This window comes from Bos mutus, chromosome 16 (genome assembly GCF_027580195.1).
Source record: "Bos mutus isolate GX-2022 chromosome 16, NWIPB_WYAK_1.1, whole genome shotgun sequence".
Lineage (NCBI taxonomy): Eukaryota > Metazoa > Chordata > Mammalia > Artiodactyla > Bovidae > Bos > Bos mutus.
Genome location: NC_091632.1, coordinates 9,570,541 through 9,592,023, shown reverse-complemented (window position 1 = coordinate 9,592,023; position 21,483 = coordinate 9,570,541). Strand labels below are relative to the sequence as shown.

Sequence of the window (21,483 nt, the reverse complement as noted above, 5' to 3'; positions counted from 1 at the left end):
ACTCAAAATTGGTTAAGGACTTAAATGTAAGATGTGAAACTGTAAGTACTCAGAGAGTAGAAGAAAACATAGGGAAAAAGCCCCCTGTTACTAGTCTTGACAATGATTTTTTTGGATATGACACCAAAAGCACCAGCAAAAAAAGCAGAATCAACAAGTGGAGCTACATCAAGCTAAAATGCTTCTGCACAGCAAAATAAATCATCAACAAAATCAAAGTTTCCCCACTCTCATGGGATGGAAAGAAGTATTTGCAAATCATGTATCTGATAAGGGATTAATATACAGAATATATAAGAAACTCATACAACTCGAACAATAACAATAGCAAAAGTCATAAATATCTGATTAGAAAATGGACAGACGACTTGAATAGACATTTTTCCAAAGAAGACAGACAAATGGCCATGAAGTGCTTTGAGGAGGTGTTGAACATCACCTGTCATCAGGAAAAGGCCAATCATGACCACAGTGAGATGTCATTTCACGCCTGTTAGAAGGACCATCATCAAAGAGAAAGGAGGAAACAAAAGCTGAAGGATGGCGCAGAGAAAAGGGAGCCCTTCCCACTGTTGGTGGGAATGGAAGTCAGCATAGCAATAACAGAAAACAGCACAGAGTTTCCTCTAAAGACTGAAATCAGTCCCCGTGTGAGCAGCAGCCCCACTCCGGGGTATTATCAGAAGGAAGTGAGGTCACTGTCTTGTAGAGATCCCCGTGTTCACCGCAGTGCTATTCAACAGCTGAGATACGGAAACAACTCAAGTGTCCATCGGTGGATGAACAGACAAGAGAAAATGCCGTACTTATGTATGCAGTGGGATACCGTTAGGCCATAGAAAGAACGAAATCCTGCTATTTGTGACAGCGCGGATGAACCTGGAGGGCGTTATGCTAAGTCAGTCCTACAGAGAAAGACAAACACTGCATGACCTCATTTACATGCGGAACCTAAAACAGCTCAACTCTTAGAAAGTAGCCCGCTGGTTACCGGGGCTGGGAACCAGGTGGAGGGGTTGCTGGGGAGCTGTGGTCAAAGGTTACAAACCTGCCCTTACCAGATGAGCAAGTCCAGGGACTTACAGAGCAGAGGGACCACAGTTCGCAGTGCCTCGCTGGGCACCTGAAAGCTGCAAGAGGGATCCTCACTATCACCCCAGTAAGTGAAGGGCAGTTAACGTGAGGCGAGGGACATGTGAACTAACCTTACTGTGGTAAACACGTCCCACCACGCGCGTGTACGAAACTTCAAACGGAAAACACAAACCGAATCACAAAGGGAAAGGGGGGGAGGGATTAACAAACACAAACTAGAGAAGCGCCAAGGGCCGCGGGGGACCCTCAACGGGTCCAAGTCCTGCTCCCCACATGGGCGGCTGCTCGCTGCGCCCGGGGAGGTGCTGCAGTCGCAGGCGGGCCAGGACAGCACCCCCTTGTACTTAGCAAGCATCCAGAGGTGCTGTAAGAACAGGTTCCATCACGGCACTAACTGGAATTTCTGCAGGGGATCTCTGTGGGCGTGAACAGAGGTAGCTTCGTTGTACCGACGCTAAGGCTAAGAGGCTAGAAGAGGGTAGGAAAGTGGCTCAAATTCAAGTGCCACGTGAGAGGCCAGGCCGGTTTCCTGGTCTTCCGGTCTTTCCGGTTTCCCATCCAGGTCTGTAATACTCAAAAACTTGAGATCTTGACACTCCCACATGGGGTGTTCCTGGTCAGCGAGGAGGGTGATGTTAAGGTGTGAACAGGAGGAGTAAACAGGCCGGTGAAGGAGCGTCTGTCAGAGTTGGTCTATGACGGTCATTTACAGGTCATCAACAGAGGCAAGTGACCCAGTCCGAGCACGTGGCGGAGATCAGAAGAAGCACAGGACCTTGGAGGCTGTAAACCAGCCACTGCAGGTACTCAGGTCGCTTTCTGTGGATCTGAATGTGATACACACTCCACGAGGGAGCTGTCCACACTTGGCCCACCCTACAGTACTAACTGCATCCACGGACGCTTACTTTAATTAACATCGTTATTAAGTTGAGGACCACTCTAGAATTAGACCAAAGAAATTGTCGCATTAGATTTCAGAGACAGAATAAATTGAATTCAGAACAGACCCTGGGACAGAAGTCCTTTTACTGATGTCAGCAAGTTCCCTCAGGTGGTTCTGACTTTCTTTAGGAAGTTCAGTTTGGCAAAAGTGTCTCAATATCTTCTAGAAACACAGTGCTTTAGAATTTGCCTCTCCAGGGCTGATCAGAGATGACGTGAAAACCTTTCCAATGGCCTCACCGGCTAAAGGCCCCTCTCTCCCCACCATGGTTACTGGGTGAGGGTCTTGTCCTGAGCTCACATGCAACATGGCTGTGAATAATTAGACCAGCTTTTTAGGACTGTCCAAATACCAAGTAACTTGTTCACTATAAGTATTTTTAAATACATTGTCTCATTATTTTTATCTTCTTTAATATTTCATGAGGCAAATTTTGAGGGAGATTTTGCAACTTTTCCATTCTGAAAGATTATTGATTAGTGTAAAAACAAGAGGTTGTAGAAGACTATTAAAACATTATTCTCAAAGCTAAATAAATAAGTTAATAAATAAATAATCCTTTGATAAATGGCAAACTATTTGCAATTTCACTTTTGCTGACAGGGTTCAATAGCTCCACATTTTAAAAGGTTTCTTGGCACACAGCGAGTCCACACTATTTTCAATATAACCTAGCATTTGATTGCTTTCACCAGCTGAAGAGAAGATGATGATTCTAGCTAGAACAAGCAGCTAAAAAGTTGGCACTGATTAGCAGAAATATTTCCAACCACCTTAATAAACTATGTTTGTAAAAAGCACATGGTGAAGGAATAATACATCTAATTTATAAAGTAACTGTAGCTGGACTGCACTTCTCAGGTCACCGTACCCACACGTAATAAGCATAAATGTGTGTGTATGTGCGGAGTCACCAAACGGTTTCAGTACTGAGGGCAGCAAGACTCTAAGCAGAAACTGCAATTCTATCTGGGTTTCAAAAGCGTTATTTTACAAATGTCAGAGCCTGACGAAGGCCAAGAGGGATGAGAGTGCGGCACAATCGCCAGGGTTAGACTCGAGCGCTGGAAAGACTGTGAAGAACTTTGAGATAAGGTAGTCCTGTTGTGTAACTCGTTAAGGTATTTATCTACTATGCTAGTATTTTATGTTCTGCACCAGGAAATAGCACCATGTGTAACAGACATAAATCCAGCTCCAATTATAATCAGGTCCCATAATACTCTGAAGCGGCACATCTATTGACACTCCTGACAGTTTCTCTCTCCTGGGGATGCTACCGGCAGCAGCAGGAACCCCTACAAAGACAAGACTGGCTTTTCTTTTCATGGACACGAACGCTGATCTCTGACCAACCTGAAAAGCAGTTCTTACACACAAAACGGGAAGACAGCCACCATTTCTGTACCGCAGGATGCCTGGCGAAAAAATAACAATCTGTCTGTAAAATTTGAAATAGAGAGCTGTCGTCATTTTCACCAGAAGCCCTTAAAATAATTAAAGATTCACAAGAAAAGAGTTAAAGGCAACAGAGAGATCTTTGAGGTGTGATTACGGATGTGAATTCTAGACTGGTCCTGAAAGTGGAAGTGTTAGTCTCTCAGCGGTGTTCAACTCTTTGTGACCCTATGGACTGTAGCCCCCCCAGGATCCTCTATCCATGGAATTCTCTAGGCAAGAATACTGGAATGGGATTTCACTTTCTTCTCCAGGGGATCTTCCTGACCCAGGGGTCAAACCTACGTCTCTTGCATTGGCAGGTGGATTGTTTACCATCTGAGCCACGAGGGAAGCTCAATTTAAATTTAAGATTAAGCTCAAGATAAATTTATGTATCTTTGTTTTTGTCTCAAGACTGTGATAAGTGACACAGCCAATTTTGGCAATAAATCTGAAGAGTAAAATGATAACATTAAAAAGGTACATTTCAACCTAAAAAGATCTCATAGAATACAGGGAACATTGTCACCTAAGTCTTTATAATATACTAGGTATTGTTCATTTTAGAAATGAAGTCCTGGCCAGTTGGTGAAATAAGGAGTTGGTTTTGAATTATTTCTTTGAGAAGATAATGTTCTTGAACAATTTTATGACAATATAAAATTTTCAAGTGTGTATTCGACTGTGTCTCCAAAAGAGAGCGGCAGATCTTACGTCTGTGCAACCATGTTCTTCAAGGAAAGAAAATATCACGTGAACTCACTAGAGGGCACCCTTGTCACCGGTAACTGAGGTTTTGGGGGTGAGGGTGGGGGCACAGATGTGAACTGTAATCAAATTTGACATGTTCAAAATTAATATTATTTCAACAGAAAACAACAGAGAAAAATAGCTTTATTTAAATCAACAATAGGGTACCCAAATTTTCAAACTGAACTTAAAATATCAATTTTATAGATTAGTGACATTGCTATAAACTAGACCAAATAGATGCCACACACACACACACACACACACACACACACACAAGTCGCTCAGTCGTGTCTGACTCTTTGCGACCCCATGGATTGCAGCCCACCAGGCTCCTCGGTCCATGGGATTTTCCAGGCATGAATACTGGAGTGGGTTGCCGTTTCCTTCTCCAGGGATCTTCCTGACCCAGGGATTGAACCCATGTCTCCCGCATTGTAGGCAGACGCTTTACCGTCTGAGCTATCAGGGAAGTCCATGTGAAAGTCTGTGTGAAAGAGTAACTTTTGGACAAAGACTGCTAAGCCATGATTCATGTAGGCAGTACTTCTTATGGGCATCTTTTAGTAGAAACACACTTAAGCTATTTTTAAAAAATATTTTATCATTTGAAACTCTCAGACTTTAATACTTCTCTAATCCTTTCTGATCACTTTAATTCAACATTTTCCTTAATCACAGTAACACAATTCTCAGCACTGAACCAAAGTAAACAGGGTGCTAAACACAAAAAATTAATGGTTTTTCTGGCTTAACATTATTTGGTTAAACTTATTTTTATTTCTTGGTAAGATTTATATTAAGTATTTTTTCCAAATACCTGGCCCTCCTTCACAACCCAGTTCCTCCCCCTTCCCCTGAAGTCACAATTATTCTTCTCATTGTGATTTACAATCTCTTTTTTCTTGCCCAGAAGAAGCAAGAGGCTACCTCCCTCTAAGCCAGTGACTCTGCCATTTCTTTCTTGACAGATAAAGCAAAGCTATTCAGTGGACTGTATTTTCCAAAGATCCCAACAAGTGTGTCACTTTCTGAAATCTATTATGTCACTTGAGCAAGAAACACTGTCCTTAATTGCACTGATTTCATCCCTGGGTTCTACTGAATTTCAATGATGAAAAGTGTGTCATAAACACACTATAAGCCACACCCTACTAGTGTGGATATCCCACCATTCATTAAGCTTAGGAACTAATAAGCAAGAGAATCTAAGTTTTTATTTTTTCCTGTTAATTTCACAGAAACGATTTCATTGGCAGGATTTTAAAACATGAGATTTACTCTGTGTAAAATGTAAACCACCTTGCCTGCTCATATTTAAAACATGCTTACACACGGGGATTTAAATTCCCATTCAACTGAAATGTGGCTTTGAAATGCCTTACCTGTAAGTCTCCACAGGCCAGAAAGGCATATGTAACTTCTAAGCACGTTCTTTAAAGATGAGGTTACATTACTCATCAATTATAAAATGGGCTCACTGCTGCTGTGCTGTATTCCAAATCCACCAGGAAGACTTACAAACCAATAAAAACATAAAGACTCAAAAAGACAGCAATTGCATTTGAAGTGTACCTTATCACCTTATATAACGGGGAAAAAAAAAACGGAAAATCATGTAGACTGTATATTATGGCATAAACATCTTTCTTATTTCTGCACTCAAAAGAACTTTTTCTATCTTGGACTACTAGTCTGTGAATGTATTTGAAAAACAGAGTAAGTGGCCGCTAATTTAATAGTAGCTGGTCCATTAGGAGGAATTACGACTGTTGAGTGTATTTGTAAACACTGTGTTTGGGTTTAAGTCTTGACTGCATTCCAAGCGTGGGTATTTGTCAACAGTCACACAGCTTACAGTACAAATGCAAAAATAACCTTCCAGTCATGCTTCCTCACGCAGCTCTTACATAATTAACTAGATGGGCTGAAAATAAACCTGAGGGGATTGCCACTCGGCCCAGACGTGAAATAGTTAAGAGTGGAATATGTGCCGGGGTTTTAATGGGGCTGAACAACAGGAAGCCTCGACCTCCACTTTCACCTGATTTTACTGTGCTGGTTTTGCTTGCTCAGGGCCATCCATCTGTTAAGGCTGACACGTCATACGGCGACACTCCTGCTCACTGTTCCCTGGGCCAGTGTTGTGTGTGTGTGTGCGCGTGTGTGCGCACACACCTGTGAGGCACACAGACAACACACATTACGATGACTGGAGAAGTTAAAAAGGGCTAATATTATTAAATATGGAGCAGTATCTTAGGTTCATATAAATTTTGCATATGACTTAATTTCTCATTCTTAGAAATTCCAATGCATTTTTACAAGCCAGCACTTTAAACATAATTGTAGATGACAGACTTGGTCTAGACATTGTTCGCTAAGTCTGCAGTGTTTTGTTCTAAAATGAAGCGCATGAAAGGAGGTGGGGCTGCAGCCGAGAACAGCGCGGCTCCGGCCGTGACTGTGGCCGTATTCTCCCTGGACACGACTGGGCCTGTTCTCGGTAAAACCAGAGGAGGAGGCTCTCCCTGGAGCCCTGTTAGGCTGGGGCTGCTGCCCGAACTGTCATCTGCACACAAAAGGGAAGAGGGCTGGGGTTCATAAATGAGAAGCCTAATTGGGAGAGCACCATGGCTGTACCCTTGACATTTATTTAAGCCTCATCAACAAAACGGGAAATAACCCTACTAATTAGCAGACCAACACACAAATTACTGTTTGCTGGGAGTAGATACAGACTCACAATCCATTTCAAAATTAAGCTAAGTAACAGAAGCTTTAAACAACACACATTTTAGTTTCTGCTCTTTTCTACAGCACACAGATTATAAATTTTGATTTTTTTTTACTTTAAAATACATTCTTAGAATTTAAATGACCCAAATCTCATTTTCCTCTTCTGAAAAATGGACAAAGATAAAGTGTTGCAGTTACACAAGTCTGCCTGGAAAACTGCAAACAGGAGGTTCTTCATATAGTCAAGACTGTCTTCTCAAATGGATAAGCAAACAGACGAGGAGTGGATGAGTCAAGTCCACATTCTTTGTATTGATAATCTGACAATAAAATGACACTTAATGTCTTAGGAACTTACAAGCCAAGAGATTTCTTGGTCAAAATAAATAAATAAATAAAAAGCTGTGTATTTTTTTTCCAAATCATGAACTGGGATCTAAGGACATCTCTAGTTAGAATGAAGACAGATAATCTAGGGTCCACCGTGACTGCAGGATTGTTAGTGACTCTGGGAGTCACCGAAGGAGGAGAGAGTCAGATGCACCACTGCTGTAGAAGACCTAAAGCTCGACAAGCGTGTCTGTGTACGAATAGACAGCTGCCGATTGCTCAGTGCCTCCTGTATCAGATACTCTATACACATTGTCTATGATGGCCGCAGCATCCTAGGGAGATAGCGTGTATCATTACTATCATTTCACAAATGCAAAAACTAAGGCTTGGGGCTTCCCAGGTGGCGAAGTGGTGAAAGAATCCACCTGCTAAATCAGGAGATGCAAGAGACACGGGTTGGATCCCTGGGTAGAGAAGATCCCCTGGAGGAGGAAATGGCAACCCACTCCAGTGTTCTTGCCTGGAGAATCCCATGGACAGAGGAGCCTGGTGGACCACAGTCCATGGAGTTGCAGAGTTGTGTCTGGCTCCATGCTACATGCCAGTACCTTTCTCAAAGTTAAGTCTTTCTGGCTGTAAGGTCCATACCCCTGTCAAGAACAGCTCCTCCTCTGTGAGCACCCTCTCCATGCAAAGGCAGGAGAGTCGTGGCCAGGGACTCACACTCCAGAATCAGTCCATCTGCTTTTCCATCCAGAGGACAAGATGTTTGGATGGCATCACCGACTCAATGGACATGAGTCTGTGCAAACTCTGGGAGATAGTGAAGGACAGGGAAGCCTGGCGTGCTGCAGTCCATGGGGCTTCAAGGAGTCAGACAAGACAGCGACTGAACAACAACAGCTCTGCTATTTAATACTGTAGAACTTTGGGCACATTTCTTAACCTCTATGCTCCCAGTTTCTAGATCTGAAAAATCACGGGTAAAAAAACAGTTCTCACTCTCGCTTGGGTTGTTGGGAGTTTTAAACTAATCCTGTCGTACACACAAACACACATACACACTCTGCTAACCAAGGAACCGCCCCTGCTCCTCCTGGTTGCCAAGGCTGCTCGAGCACACTTCAGTATCACTTCAACTCTGTAACAACTCAGGTTTGGGAAACAGTAGTAAAAACATCAAAATTATCTGGATCACCAAATCCCACAGGTCTCTGGAGAACCTTGCTTTCAGGTACCTGAATTCACTACCCAGCCCGTCTTTAGAGAACCTGATCATGTGAGCACTCTAATGAAAGAGGCTGCCAGGCACAGGCCAGGACTAACAGGAGAGAGAGGAGGCACAGCAGGGAGGAGAGAGAATGCTGCAACAGGGCTGTTTCTGCTTGCAGCCTCTCTGTGTCTTTAAGTAGTTCAACTCTCACGTGAAAGCGGAGGCCACAGCCAGGAGGAGGGGGTGTTTCCGAGGGAGGCTCTGATGAGCCTGAGCCCCGCCCATCCATCACGAGGCTGCACTGGACCCTGTCTCTCCAAACGGGGATGCCCGTCTCCCCTGGGTGCGCCCTCTCCACTGTGAGCATCTGGTCCCAGGTCCCCCGATGGCGTGAGCCTGCTCGAAGGCTTTCTAAACCTGTGTGTGCTATGAATCACGGGAGCTGTGGGGTTTTTCCTGTTGTTCATGTCAGAGGCTAAGCACAGGAAGGGGGCTTAGCTCCTTACTACACTTGGTCACTGCAGTGAATCTTATCTAAGTGAATTTTAATTCTTTATTCCACAATTCTTTGTAAGATATTAATTTACTGTTGGAAATAATTAGAATGTAAATGAGATAAATGTTAGTGTCTCTCACATATTTACTTATATCTAGATTCTTTCTTTTACCACATCTAACCATTCTCAGAATTGCTTCTGTATTTAACTGAGAGTCTTAATGTGCTCAGATCCTACTGTTACAACTTGGAGGGCCGGGCGTGAGAGACGTGATGATTTGGGGAATCATCACAGAGTAACAGACACACGATTCTAGCATCAGCTTTCTGTCTCCTCCACAAGATACTGCATCATATTTTGGTTACATCAATGAAGCTGGATGATCTCCAAGAAGTGAACTGAGGAAGCGTCTGCAGCATCAGACCACAAAGAGAAGGTGGCAGACGGGGCCTGCTCCCTCCGGATGTCTGTGCCCAAATGCAAATACTGTACCCTAAGGTCCTTCTGTTCGTGTGCATGGCCCATCTCCTGGGAGAATGGAGGCCATGGCAGCCCATCAGGTAGGCTGACCTTGACCTTAACCAAGCTTCAGGTTTGTGGGATAAAGATCCAGCCTCTAACAATCCCAAAATATAGATGGTTCTTTTTTCTTTCTTTGCAAAGATGACTTTTTGGAAAATAGCATTATAAAGCAATTAGAAATAGCAAAAATCCCTTGAGATACCGTCACAATCCTTAGAACCCCTTCTCCGTTCACAGACACCCTCCCAGCACCCCTGGTAACATGGTCTCCCCGCATCCCATCCCTCAACGGTGAGAGCAGACGGAGCCAAAGACTAATGCCTGCTCTTCATGTGCTGGATTATGTTCTTCAGCAAGAACGTGGACTTGGGAACTGTGGTCCATTTCTCGAAGTTGTGTGAACTGAAGGCCTGCAAGCTCAGTGACGGGGCAGAGAAGCTGAGAAAGCTGATGTACAGAAGGCCCGGTGATCAAACGTGCAGAGCACAGACCAGGTGAGCGGGAGACCGAGACTGCTCTTCCAGGCCTCTCGCGCGGATCCTGCCCGGGGCCCACATTCTCCTGCACTTGGCTGTCCTAAGGAACAGGGAGATACTCACGATACATGGCCTGCTACTGTCTTACTCCACGTGCAGTTGTGTGTGTTTCCTAATGCCATGAGATTAGAGAGAGAATTCAGACCGGGGCTGGATGACAGTCTCAACTAGAGTGTACCATGGTCTGCTTTTACAAATAAGCTGCTGACCACAAGTTGGCTATCATTTCAGAGCACAATTAACTAGCTCAGAGAAGTAAAATTAGTACTGCAAGAAAACATGCATTCTGGCAGCTTTGGGGAAAACATAGTAAGGGTGGAAAGTAACAAGGAAAAAAACTGCCAAAGGGCTCAAAATTTACCTCTTTTGTTAGTGTGTGAATCTAAAACTAAACAATCAAACTTTAATTATAGAAAAATACAATCAAAAGGTGAAATTATAATAAATACTGGGATGCAAGTGGTTAGAAATATAAACAAAAAATTTAGCTGTGAGAGTACATATACAGAGATATGTGTCTACTTGTAAAATGGGACAGATACATACATATACAGTGGCTGCACACATTACCCGAAACACATATTTATCCCCCATAAAGTAAAGATAGTTATTCAGACATTATCAGCATCTGCACAATAAATCTAAATATGCTGGCTTAACAAATTCTTATATACCAAGAAGGAAAATAAGACTATAATTCGTAAAAGAACAAGCCCTACTTCTTTTAATTTTGTTAAAGTCATGTCATGTCATGTCTACCTGAAAACCATAAAATGCCAATTAATGAATACAGATAACTATACTAATGATACTATGATAACGCCATGACTATTCAAGGTAAGTGTGCAATGAATATAAAGCTATTATCCTGTAAAGTTTTCTATAACTTAATATAATTTTCTCTATCAGAAACTGTGTCTCTAGGAATTCAAAGAAAACAAAACCAGAAATCAGTCACATATTTTCTAATTAAATTATCATAAAAATCAGATCAGATCAGTCGCTCAGTCATGTCCGACTCTTTGTGACCCCATGAATCGCAGCACGCCAGGCCTCCCTGTCCATCACCAACTCCTGGAGTTCACTCAGACTCACGTCCATCAAGTCAGTGATGCCATCCAGCCATCTCATCCTCTATCGTCCCCTTCTCCTCCTGCCCCCAATCCCTCCCAGCATCAGAGTCTTTTCCAGTGAGTCAACTCTTCCCATGAGGTGGCCAAAGTACTGGAGTTTCAGCTTCAGCATCATTCCTTCCAAAGAACACCCAGGGCTGATCTCCTTCAGAATGGACTGGTTGGATCTCCTTGCAGTCCAAGGGACTCTCAAGAGTCTTCTCCAACACCACAGTTCAAAAGCATCAATTCTTCAGCGCTCAGCCTTCTTCACAGTCCAACTCTCACATCCATACATGACCACAGGAAAAACCATAGCCTGGACTAGACGAACCTTTGTTGGCAAAGTAATGTCTCTGCTTTTGAATATGCTATCTAGGTTGGTCATAACTTTCCTTCCAAGGAGTAAGTGTCTTTTAATTTCATGGCTGCAGTCACCATCACCATCTGCAGTGATTTTGGAGCCCAGAAAAATAAAGTCTGACACTGTTTCCACTGTTTCCCCATCTATTTCCCATGAAGTGGTGGGACCAGATGCCATGATCTTCGTTTTCTGAATGTTGAGCTTTAAGCCAACTTTTTCACTCTCCACTTTCACTTTCATCAAGAGGCTTTTGAGTTCCTCTTCACTGTCTGCCATAAGGGTGGTGTCATCTGCATATCTGAGGTTATTGATATTTCTCCCGGCAATCTTGATTCCAGCTTGTGTTTCTTCCAGTCCAGCATTTCTCATGATGTACTCTGCATATAAGTTAAATAAACAGGGTGACAATATACAGCCTTGATGAACTCCTTTTCCTATTTGGAATCAGTCTGTTGTTCCATGTCCAGTTCTAACTGTTGCTTCCTGACCTGCATACAAATTTCTCAAGAGGCAGATCAGGTGGTCTGGTATTTCCATCTCTTTCAGAATTTTCCACAGTTTATTGTGATCCACACAGTCAAAGGCTTTGGCATAGTCAATAAAGCAGAAATAGATGTTTTTCTGGAACTTTCTTGCTTTTTCCATGATCCAGCAGATGTTGGCAATTTGATCTCTGGTTCCTCTGCCTTTTCTAAAACCAGCTTGAACATCAGGAAGTTCAGGGTTCACATATTGCTGAAGCCTGGCTTGGAGAATTTTGAGCATTACTTTACTAGCGTGTGAGATGAGTGCAACTGTGCGGTAGTTTGAACATTCTTTGGCATTGCCTTTCTTTGGGATTGGAATGAAAACTGACCTTTTCCAGTCCTGTGGCCACTGCTGAGTTTTCCAAATTTGCTGGCATATGCCATGTTAAAAAAAACCCAAAGATTTAAAAATTAAATATGAGAAGTAAAGGTAATTTTCTTAATTTAAAACTGTTATTTAAGATAAGCATCCCTCCAATTTAAGTGTTCTCTTTTTATCATAAAGCATCCTACAGTTAACAAAGATTCCCATATTTTTTTCACAACAAAGTCCAGGATGCCCACATAGTTCCAGGCAGGATAAATCCAATGAACACGCCAAGACACACAGTAATCAAATTTACAAAAATGAAAGACAAAAAAATGTTAAAAGCAACAAGGGAAAAACAACAAATAATATACAAAGGAACTCCCATAAGGTTATCAGCTGATTTTTCAGGAGAAACTCTGCAGGCCAGAAGGGAGTGGCACGATATATTTAAAGTGATGAAAGGGAAGAACCTACAACCAAGAATACTCTACCCAGCAAGGCTCTCATTCAGAGATGATGGAGAAATCAAAGCTCTACAGACAAGCAAAAGGTAAGAGAATCCAGCACCACCAAACCAACTTTGCAACAAATGCTAAAGAACTCTAGGTATAGACTGCTATACCAACACCTCACAGGAACAACAAACCTCAAAATTACAATAGACACACACAGAAAAGTAAAAGCAACCCAAACACAACACTCAAGATGGTGATCAAGCCACAAGAGAAGAGAACAAAAGAGGAAGAGAAGGAAAAAGACCTACAAAAACAAACCTGAAATGCTTAATGACAATCAGATCAGATCAGTCACTCAGAGGTGTCCGACTCTTTGCGACCCCATGAACTGCAGCACGCCAGGCCTCCCTGTCCATCACCAACTCCCGGAGTTCACTCAGACTCACGTCCATCGAGTCAGTGATGCCATCCAGCCATCTCATCCTCTGTCGTCCCCTTCTCCTCCTGCCCCCAATCCCTCCTAGTATCAGAGTCTTTTCCAATGAGTCAACTCTTCGCATGAGGTGGCCAAAGTACTGGAGTTTCAGCTTTAGCATCATTCCTTCCAAAGAACACCCAGGGCTGATCTCCTTCAGAATGGACTGGTTGGATCTCCCTGCAGTCCAAGGGACTCTCAAGAGTCTTCTCCAACACCACAGTTCAAAAGCATCAATTTTTCAGCGCTCAGCCTTCTTCACAGTCCAACTCTCACATCCATACATGACCACTGGAAAAACCGTAGCCTGGACTAGATGAACCTTTGTTGGCAAAGTAATGTCTCTGCTTTTGAATATGCTATCTAGGTTGGTCACAACTTTCCTTCCAAGGAGTAAGTGTCTTTTAATTTCATGGCTGCAGTCACCATCTGCAGTGATTTTGGAGCCCAGAAAAATAAAGTCTGACACTGTTTCCACTGTTTCCCCATCTACTTCCCATGAAGTGGTGGGACCAGATGCCATGATCTTCGTTTTCTGAATGTTGAGCTTTAAGCCAACTTTTTCACTCTCCACTTTCACTTTCATCAAGAGGCTTTTGAGTTCCTCTTCACTTTCTTAATGACAATAGGGAGACACATATCAGTAATTACATTAACCGTAAATAGACCAAATGGTCCAACCAAAAGACACAGACTGGCTGAACGCATACAAACACAGGACCCGTATATATGCTGTCTACAAGAGACTCACCTCAGACCTAGGGACACATATAGATTGAAAGTGAGGGGATGGAAGAAGGTATTCCATGCAAATGGAAATCAAAAGAAAGCTGTAGTAGCCATTCTCATAGCAGACAAAACAGACTTTAAAATAAAGACTGTTGTAAGGTTCAACAACAACAAAAACACTACATAATGATCAAGGGATCAATTCAGGAAGGAGATAAAACAATTGTAAATATATATGCACCCAACACAGGAGCACCTCAATATATAAGGAAATAGTAACAACCATAAAGGGAGAAACTGACAGTAACAGGAATAACGGGGGACTCTGGCACCCTACTTTCATCAATGGACAGAACATCCAGGCAGGAGATCAACCTTAAATGACCAGTTAGACCAGGTGGTCTAAAGTATAAATAAAAGCATTCCGCCCAAAAGCACGCTCTTCTCAAGCACAGGTGCAACGTTCTCTATGGCTGACCACGTGCTGGGCCACAAGGCGGGCCTTGGGCAAATTAAGAAGATTGAAATCATATCAAGCATGTTTTCTGATCACAACACCATGAGATTAAAAATAAATTACAGGAAAAAGCTATAAAAATCAAACGTGGAGGCTAAACAATATGCTACTAAACAACCAATGGATCACGAAAGAAATCAGAGAAGAATTCAAAAATCTATCGTGTTTTATACACACACACACACACACGATCTAAGTGCTCCAACATTAAAGCAGTAAACATTTTGGTTAAGTTTTTTTTTTTTTTTTTCTAAGCACAGCACAGTAAACATTTTTTTTTTTTTTTTTTTTTTTCTTTTAAATAGATAAAAAAAAAAAAATCACATGCTCCCCATCCTGAACCCTCCTCCCTCCCAACCTCCCCATACCATCCCCCTGGGCCTTCCCAAGCCCCAAGCATCCAGCATTTTTAACCTGGACTGGCATCTCAAAGTGACATTTCAGTTTCAATGACATCCTCCCAAATCTTCCCACCCTCTCCCACAGAGTCCATAAGACTGTTCTATACATCAGTGTCTCTTCTGCTGTCTCGTACACAGGGTAAGCTATCAAAGTTTGAGAACAGACAAACGGGAAGTGAACGTTCTAATGATGGGAGAAGAATTAAGAAAGGGATTGCAAATCCATCATTAATTTATAAGTTTATGAATGTGTTCCAGTTAACAGGGGGAGCCAGAAAAGGCTCCTACCCCTGTGAGAAAATTATTTCATTGAAAGGCTTGTTTCAAGTCACAGAACGAGCATTCACTGCCAATACACTGCAATTGAGCCATACAAATGTATGACAATGTAAGCTTAACACATAAATCATAGAGAAGGCATTTTGTATGTTATAAAAACAGCCCCTTAAAGCAGAGAACTTTTAAGTTTTTCCACAATACCTAGGAAAGTACCTGATACATAATAGTCTGTTGAATGACCGAACAAACAAGTCTTCTTTACAAAGGCTGAGGTTCTAGAGCACAGCCTCGCGGCCCTTCCCCATCCCGAAGACGCAGGGAGCACTGCACTGAGTCTGGGGAGCCAGGGAAGCCACCTGCGCACGGAGGTGGGTGCCCATCCCGCCCGGCCACTCATTGGGCAAGCGATGTGACCATTCAGCAGTTAGCTTCCTCATGTGTAAACTGGTGGCTGTGATAAATGCAGCTTTGCAGCTGCTTCAAGTTCAATGGTTTCTTAACTTTAATCCACTTGTAAACTCCTTTCAAAAGGCAGTTTTCTAAGACCACTTAAAGTATGATGTGGTGTGTACAATTTTTGCTTCTTAAAATCCTACAAAAGCACACTTATGATGCAAAATCAGAGACACACACACACGGCTCTGATCCCGGACACATTCCTACTTTAGGACAGTACGTGAAGTAGCATTAGGTGGAAGCAGACGCTTTAAACTACTAACAGCAAACAAAACATCTAACTTTAGAAAAAGACAGACATACATTATTCCATGTTTTAATTTCTACAGAGTACTCTAGTGGTCAAATCCCCATGTATGAGCTTCACCTTACTTTGTAGTAAAGGAAGCCGTCATTAAGCTGCTCCCACTCCTGGGCAACCGCACGTGGCCCTGTCTCCCCGCACTCACCATGAGGCCACGACCCAGTGACGGGCGGCAGACTGGTTCCTGGACGCTGGGCTCGCAGGCCCTTTGTACCTGCCCAGACTCTGCCTACTCATATTGACCATCATCACAGAATTTCTTACCATATGATAAAAATAAAAAATCAGTGGGTCCAAAATTCTTCCTGAAGAAATCACTGAAATTAACATAATATCAGACTGTGGGAGACAGGAGGTTAGTAAATACTCTCACCTGGGAAAGCTTACGCCTGGCTAGGTTTGCTCCCCTCTCGCTGTGTAACGTGTAAACGGGCGTGTATTGCACGGAACCGGAACAAGTCCCATAGTCGTCCTCATTTTCCTGCACCCGAAGAGATACACGAGTGGTTATTCTAAAGTACTCGTTTCATTACTAAGGTTTTTCAATATAGACAGTATCTGAGACAGATGCAAATAACAAAATTAACACCTGGAGTGTAAGTTTAAACAAGCTCTTTAGGAAGAAAATGCATTTTTATATACTATGAACTAAAAACCTCCAAAATAATCTCTGACTTTTTTGAACAATTTGAATAAAATTTATATGAAGCCCATTCACGCTCCAGTACTACAATGAAAGTTCTAAATAGTTTCTTCTCTCCAGAGGTAGAAATTTAAAACGTAACTGATAAAATCTTCAAAAATATACTATGTAATCAACTCAAACACATATACACATACCTATACCTATTCACATATATGTGACATTCATAGATTCAAATACACCTCCTTTGTACATTAAGAACATGCTTCAATTTAAAATAGCTACTATTGGAAAGATCCGGTAAAGCCCAATGATGACATTCCTGCCTTAATTCTGCACCAGAGATCATCTTTAAAAAAAAAAAAGGTCTCAGCTTGAAGCAAGAATTTCAATTTTGATATCAAGGCAATCAACTTTATGAAGACATACATCCAGTTAAAGCACCTTTGAAGCTCTCACCACCTCTGCGATAAAATATGCAAACGGTAAAGAGATTGTTCGGGGGGTGTGTACAGAATGGCAGATAGCTGCCACGGGGCTTGTTATGAAAAATGCATCCTTGAACAAAGGGCTAAGCACATTTCAAAAGTCATTAAAAACATAAACCCCATGTGATTTGTGCAGGATAAGCTTCACACTAACACAGGAATTGAGGTGGAATGAGACGCTCTGGACGTACCTTGTGTCTAAGCTTGCTCTTCACCTCCTTTATCCCCTGCTTTGCGTGATTCTTGGCCTGGAAAATGACAACACCGGTGTCTGCTCAGAGCAGTTCCATCAAGTTTCAGGAATAAGTGTACAAGATCCCACTGAATGAAAATTACTAACTTGTCATGTTACACAGAAAAAGAAGAACCTATCATCTAAAACTCTGTTTTCAGGGACCCATTCTACCCACTATTACACCTGAATGAGGTGGGGAAAACATCAGTCTGTTTGCACAGGGATCATCCAAAGGCTAGCAGTTAGCCTACTCTGCCTCTGAGGCTATTAAAAACACCAGAGACCATCAGATGGCCATCGCCTAGCCATAACCTGGCCTGACAAATGGGGAAGGAAAAGAGAAAGCATGTCACAGCAGCGGGGTATTTTTGGGCAAACGTTTGGACTTTAAGAAATCCCTGCAATGATGCAGGAGACCCAGGTTTGATCCCTGGGTTGGGAAGATCCCCTGAAGGAAATGGCAACCCACTCCAGCATTCTTGCCTGGGAAATCCCATGGGCAGAGGAGCCTGGTGGGCTGCAGTCCATGGAGTCACAAAGCAAGTTTTCCTGAATCCCAATCAGCTCCTAAGAATTTCCTACAGAGACAGAGGCACAGACACAAGTGCCCAAACAGAGGGAGGCCCACAGGGACTTTTTTTGAAGAGAACTAAAAGACTCTGATGCTGGGAGGGATTGGGGGCAGGAGGGGAAGGGGACGACAGAAGATGAGATGGCTGGATGGCATCACCGACTCGATGGACGTGAGTTTGAGTGAACTCCAGGAGTTGGTGATGGACAGGGAGGCCTGGCGTGCTGCAGTTCATGGGGTCACAAAGAGTCAGACACGACTGAGCGACTGAACTGAACTGAACTGAACTGAACTGAATGCCTAATCTAAAATAAACCTGTAGGATGATTTAGTAGGTGGACAGAAGCCAAGGAAAGGACGTCCCAGGCAGCAGGGATGGATTGTGAAGGATGAAGACACAGCAGAGAACGTCCTGCACCCATGGAACGAGAAGGATCTCAGACCTGGAGACACCAGGGCTGGGGGCTTCAGGGAAATAAGCCAGGACGGGAGGGGCCAGGTCTGAAAGGTCTCAGCAATCAGAGCGGAGAGACTTCCAGTTTGTTCATTATTTACTTGCTATGGTAGCTCCTGGTGGTGTTATTATTTTACTATAAGCCATGGGGTATCAATGGGGAGTTTTAACTTTGGAAAGTCAAGGGACCTTTGAGGCAAGAGGACTTGTCATATTTTTAAAAAATTGTTTCTAGTTAAGCCTCAAGTACACAATGAGAATTTAAAGTACGTTGTTATATAAAAGAATCAAATCTTTTAAACTGTCACTTCATTGTGGACTGTTTCAATCTGAGGGCGCAATTTTGCGGATAGCTTTTAAATAAAAAGCATTTTTAAATTATCTGAAAGAAACGCCCTGCCTAGACAATGATACAATTTTAATAATTGAGTTTGCTTTGGTCAATATTAACTCTAAATTTATTTAAAGGAAACCAGAAAATATTCTAGATTTAAGTGCATATCATCTAAGAAAATGTTATAAAATTTTATCAACAGAATTCTTAAACATCAAAAGAGAACTTACAAATTTATATGCTGTTCGTACAGCAGGGCTTGCTTTGGTCATTGCTGTGTTGAATAGTGCACCTCCTTTCTGCAAAGGAAAAACAGAAACATGTTCCTAAAAATTTGGGGCCTGACTGTCCTGAAAACAAAGCATTATTGGTAATAGAGAATTAACAGCTTTTCTCACAGCTTAAAGAAAGACCTACATAATTATGTCATGTTAAATGTTTTCAAGCTTTTATACATGCTATAGTAACTCCATACAAAACGTAAAAATTCTCCTCTATTCTTTTAATTGATGGAACACAATCCTTTCATCTTTGTGGTTTAGGCAGACGTAGGCAATGTGACCAGTATATATATATATGTGTGTGTGTGTGTGTGTGTGTGTGTATAAAGCTTAATAAAAAATAAATACAATCAACTGTTTCTGAAATGTTTTAGTGTTCGGCAATAAAGTCTCAATCTGCACAAGAGAGTTATGTTTTAAAAACACCATGTTAACAAAAGCACATTACCAGAAATGATAAAATTCCCATCGAGCCCTACCACTCCATCTAACTTCATCTTTTGGGATATATTATAAGGTGACAGCAAAATCACGATTTTCAAATCAAGCCATTTATCTTGAAAAATAGAAAGACAAAAGCTTTCCATTTAAAAATTTTCTTTATAAATACCAACAAACTATAAGCATAAAAATGTTTAAAGTGTGAGAAAATATAGAAACCTTTAAAATATTGCCCATAAACAGCATATATAAACAGCAGACCTGAACTGAACATTTTTACATATCATTAAAGAGGAAAAAAAAAAAAAAAGAAACTGTGAAGGTTTATTATTACCTTGACTGTATGCACCCATTGCTGGTATGACTTCGAGTTCCCTGGAATACATAAAAATAAGATTTCAGGAATATCTGATCAAAAATAAATCCATAAACCAAACTTCACCAAGAACTAGTGTTTCCAAGATTTTAGCAGGCAAATTTTATTTATCTGCAATGTTGTAAAAGAAGCAATTCATTGTAAGAACTATTAATAATAAATGCTCTAATTCTTAGGAACATAGTAACTAGCATTTTTAAGAACAGATACTTTTTCTTTACTCACATAAGAAGATAATATGTTAAAGTATTCTTTCATTGTACTACTACTTTTAGAGGGGAAAAAAATAACCTTTTGAAATCCAAAATTCCTCAAATGATTTTTCAGTATTTATGGCATTTTGTAAAAGTTTGGCTCTTTTACACAACTAGGGTTATCTTAAAACAATATTTAAAGTACATAAGGAGAGGAAAAAACCAGAAGGAAATTTAGCAATGGAAAGAATCTTGAGGACGAAAAAGATTCTTCTATGGTTGTTAGACATTGGTATTAACTGATAGCAAATTTTACTTTATTGCAATTAACCTGCAGAATACTGCAGACAATACTGTCTAGTTGTAAATCCAAACTGGAAAGGCACTACCCCAGGGAGATATGGCAGCAGCTCCTCATGGCTATTAGAAAGTTCAAATGCAGGCATGACCAGTCCAGTAAAACCAGCAATCATATATATTTGGCTCCAAATATGCTAATTCATTTAATCAATAAGATGATATAAGAAGGCAAAAAAAGGCCACACAACTAGTCTAAAGTTATGTTTGTATCAACTGACTTCAGTCAGATTTCCTCTACCTTCCTGGTTGTTTAAACCTTAAGTATTCCCACGAGAAGAAACAAAGTCCCAAAGGCTACTCAGACTGACCGCCCGGTAGAAAGGAGCCTGAAGCAGACTGTTCTCCCGTGTGTGGTTGTGGCTTCTTAACAAACACGTCCCTCACTGTTGTAACACAGAGGCAGAGGGTCCTTAGGCCGAGTACCTTTCCAGCAGATACCTTTGCATCCCTAACCAGCATCAGGCCAAAAACATCCAGCTCTGGATCCACTCTTGAACTTAACATTTCTCCCTAATTTCAAAGAAATACCAAGAAACAACTCCTATTCTGAAAAATGTCTCTTACTCTCTTCTTTCAGAAAAGGCACGGCACTGCAGCCTTCCTGGAAGAATAAACATGGGGGAAATAATACTTTCCTAGCCTTGTGAAATGATTATAGCAAAACGTATCTATCTAAAATAGACCATATAAAAACAACCTTCAGTGCTTAAAGGGCATGAGTTTCAGATGGTATGCGGCCTTACCAAAAAATTTTTAACCTTTCTCTTGTAAAACGATGAAAAAAAAATCCCAGTTATTCTATTCATTTACATCTCAAGGAGATTCTATCAACAACATAAAATAAACATTATGTCTTTATCCAGATTATTCATACAGGTTTACTTCTCTATTCAAAGTTCTCATCAGTTCATGTACTTTTTACTTCTCTAGGGATGGTATGGGGAGGGAGGAGGGAGGAGGGTTCAGGATGGGGAACACATGTATACCTGTGGCAGATTCATTTTGATATTTGGCAAAACTAATACAATTATGTAAAGTTTAAAAATAAAATTAAATTAAAAAAAAAGAAAGAAATCACATATTTATAATTTGGTTATTATTCGTGG

At 41.6% G+C, this 21,483-nt stretch overlaps 1 protein-coding gene across 5 annotated transcripts in view; it reads right to left on the bottom strand.

Moving 5' to 3' along the window:
• DENND1B (DENN domain containing 1B) overlaps positions 1 to 21,483 on the bottom strand; it is a 269,708-nt gene that overhangs the window by 23,534 nt on the left and 224,691 nt on the right. For all 5 annotated transcript variants that reach the window (XM_070384685.1, XM_070384689.1, XM_070384686.1 and 2 more), the window contains 4 exons: positions 19,782 to 19,822; positions 18,956 to 19,024; positions 17,323 to 17,379; positions 16,374 to 16,481 (listed from right to left, as the gene is read on the bottom strand). In XM_070384685.1, coding sequence (XP_070240786.1) covers positions 16,374 to 16,481; positions 17,323 to 17,379; positions 18,956 to 19,024; positions 19,782 to 19,822 — 275 coding nt within the window. The remainder of the gene's footprint in view (positions 1 to 16,373; positions 16,482 to 17,322; positions 17,380 to 18,955; positions 19,025 to 19,781; positions 19,823 to 21,483) is intronic.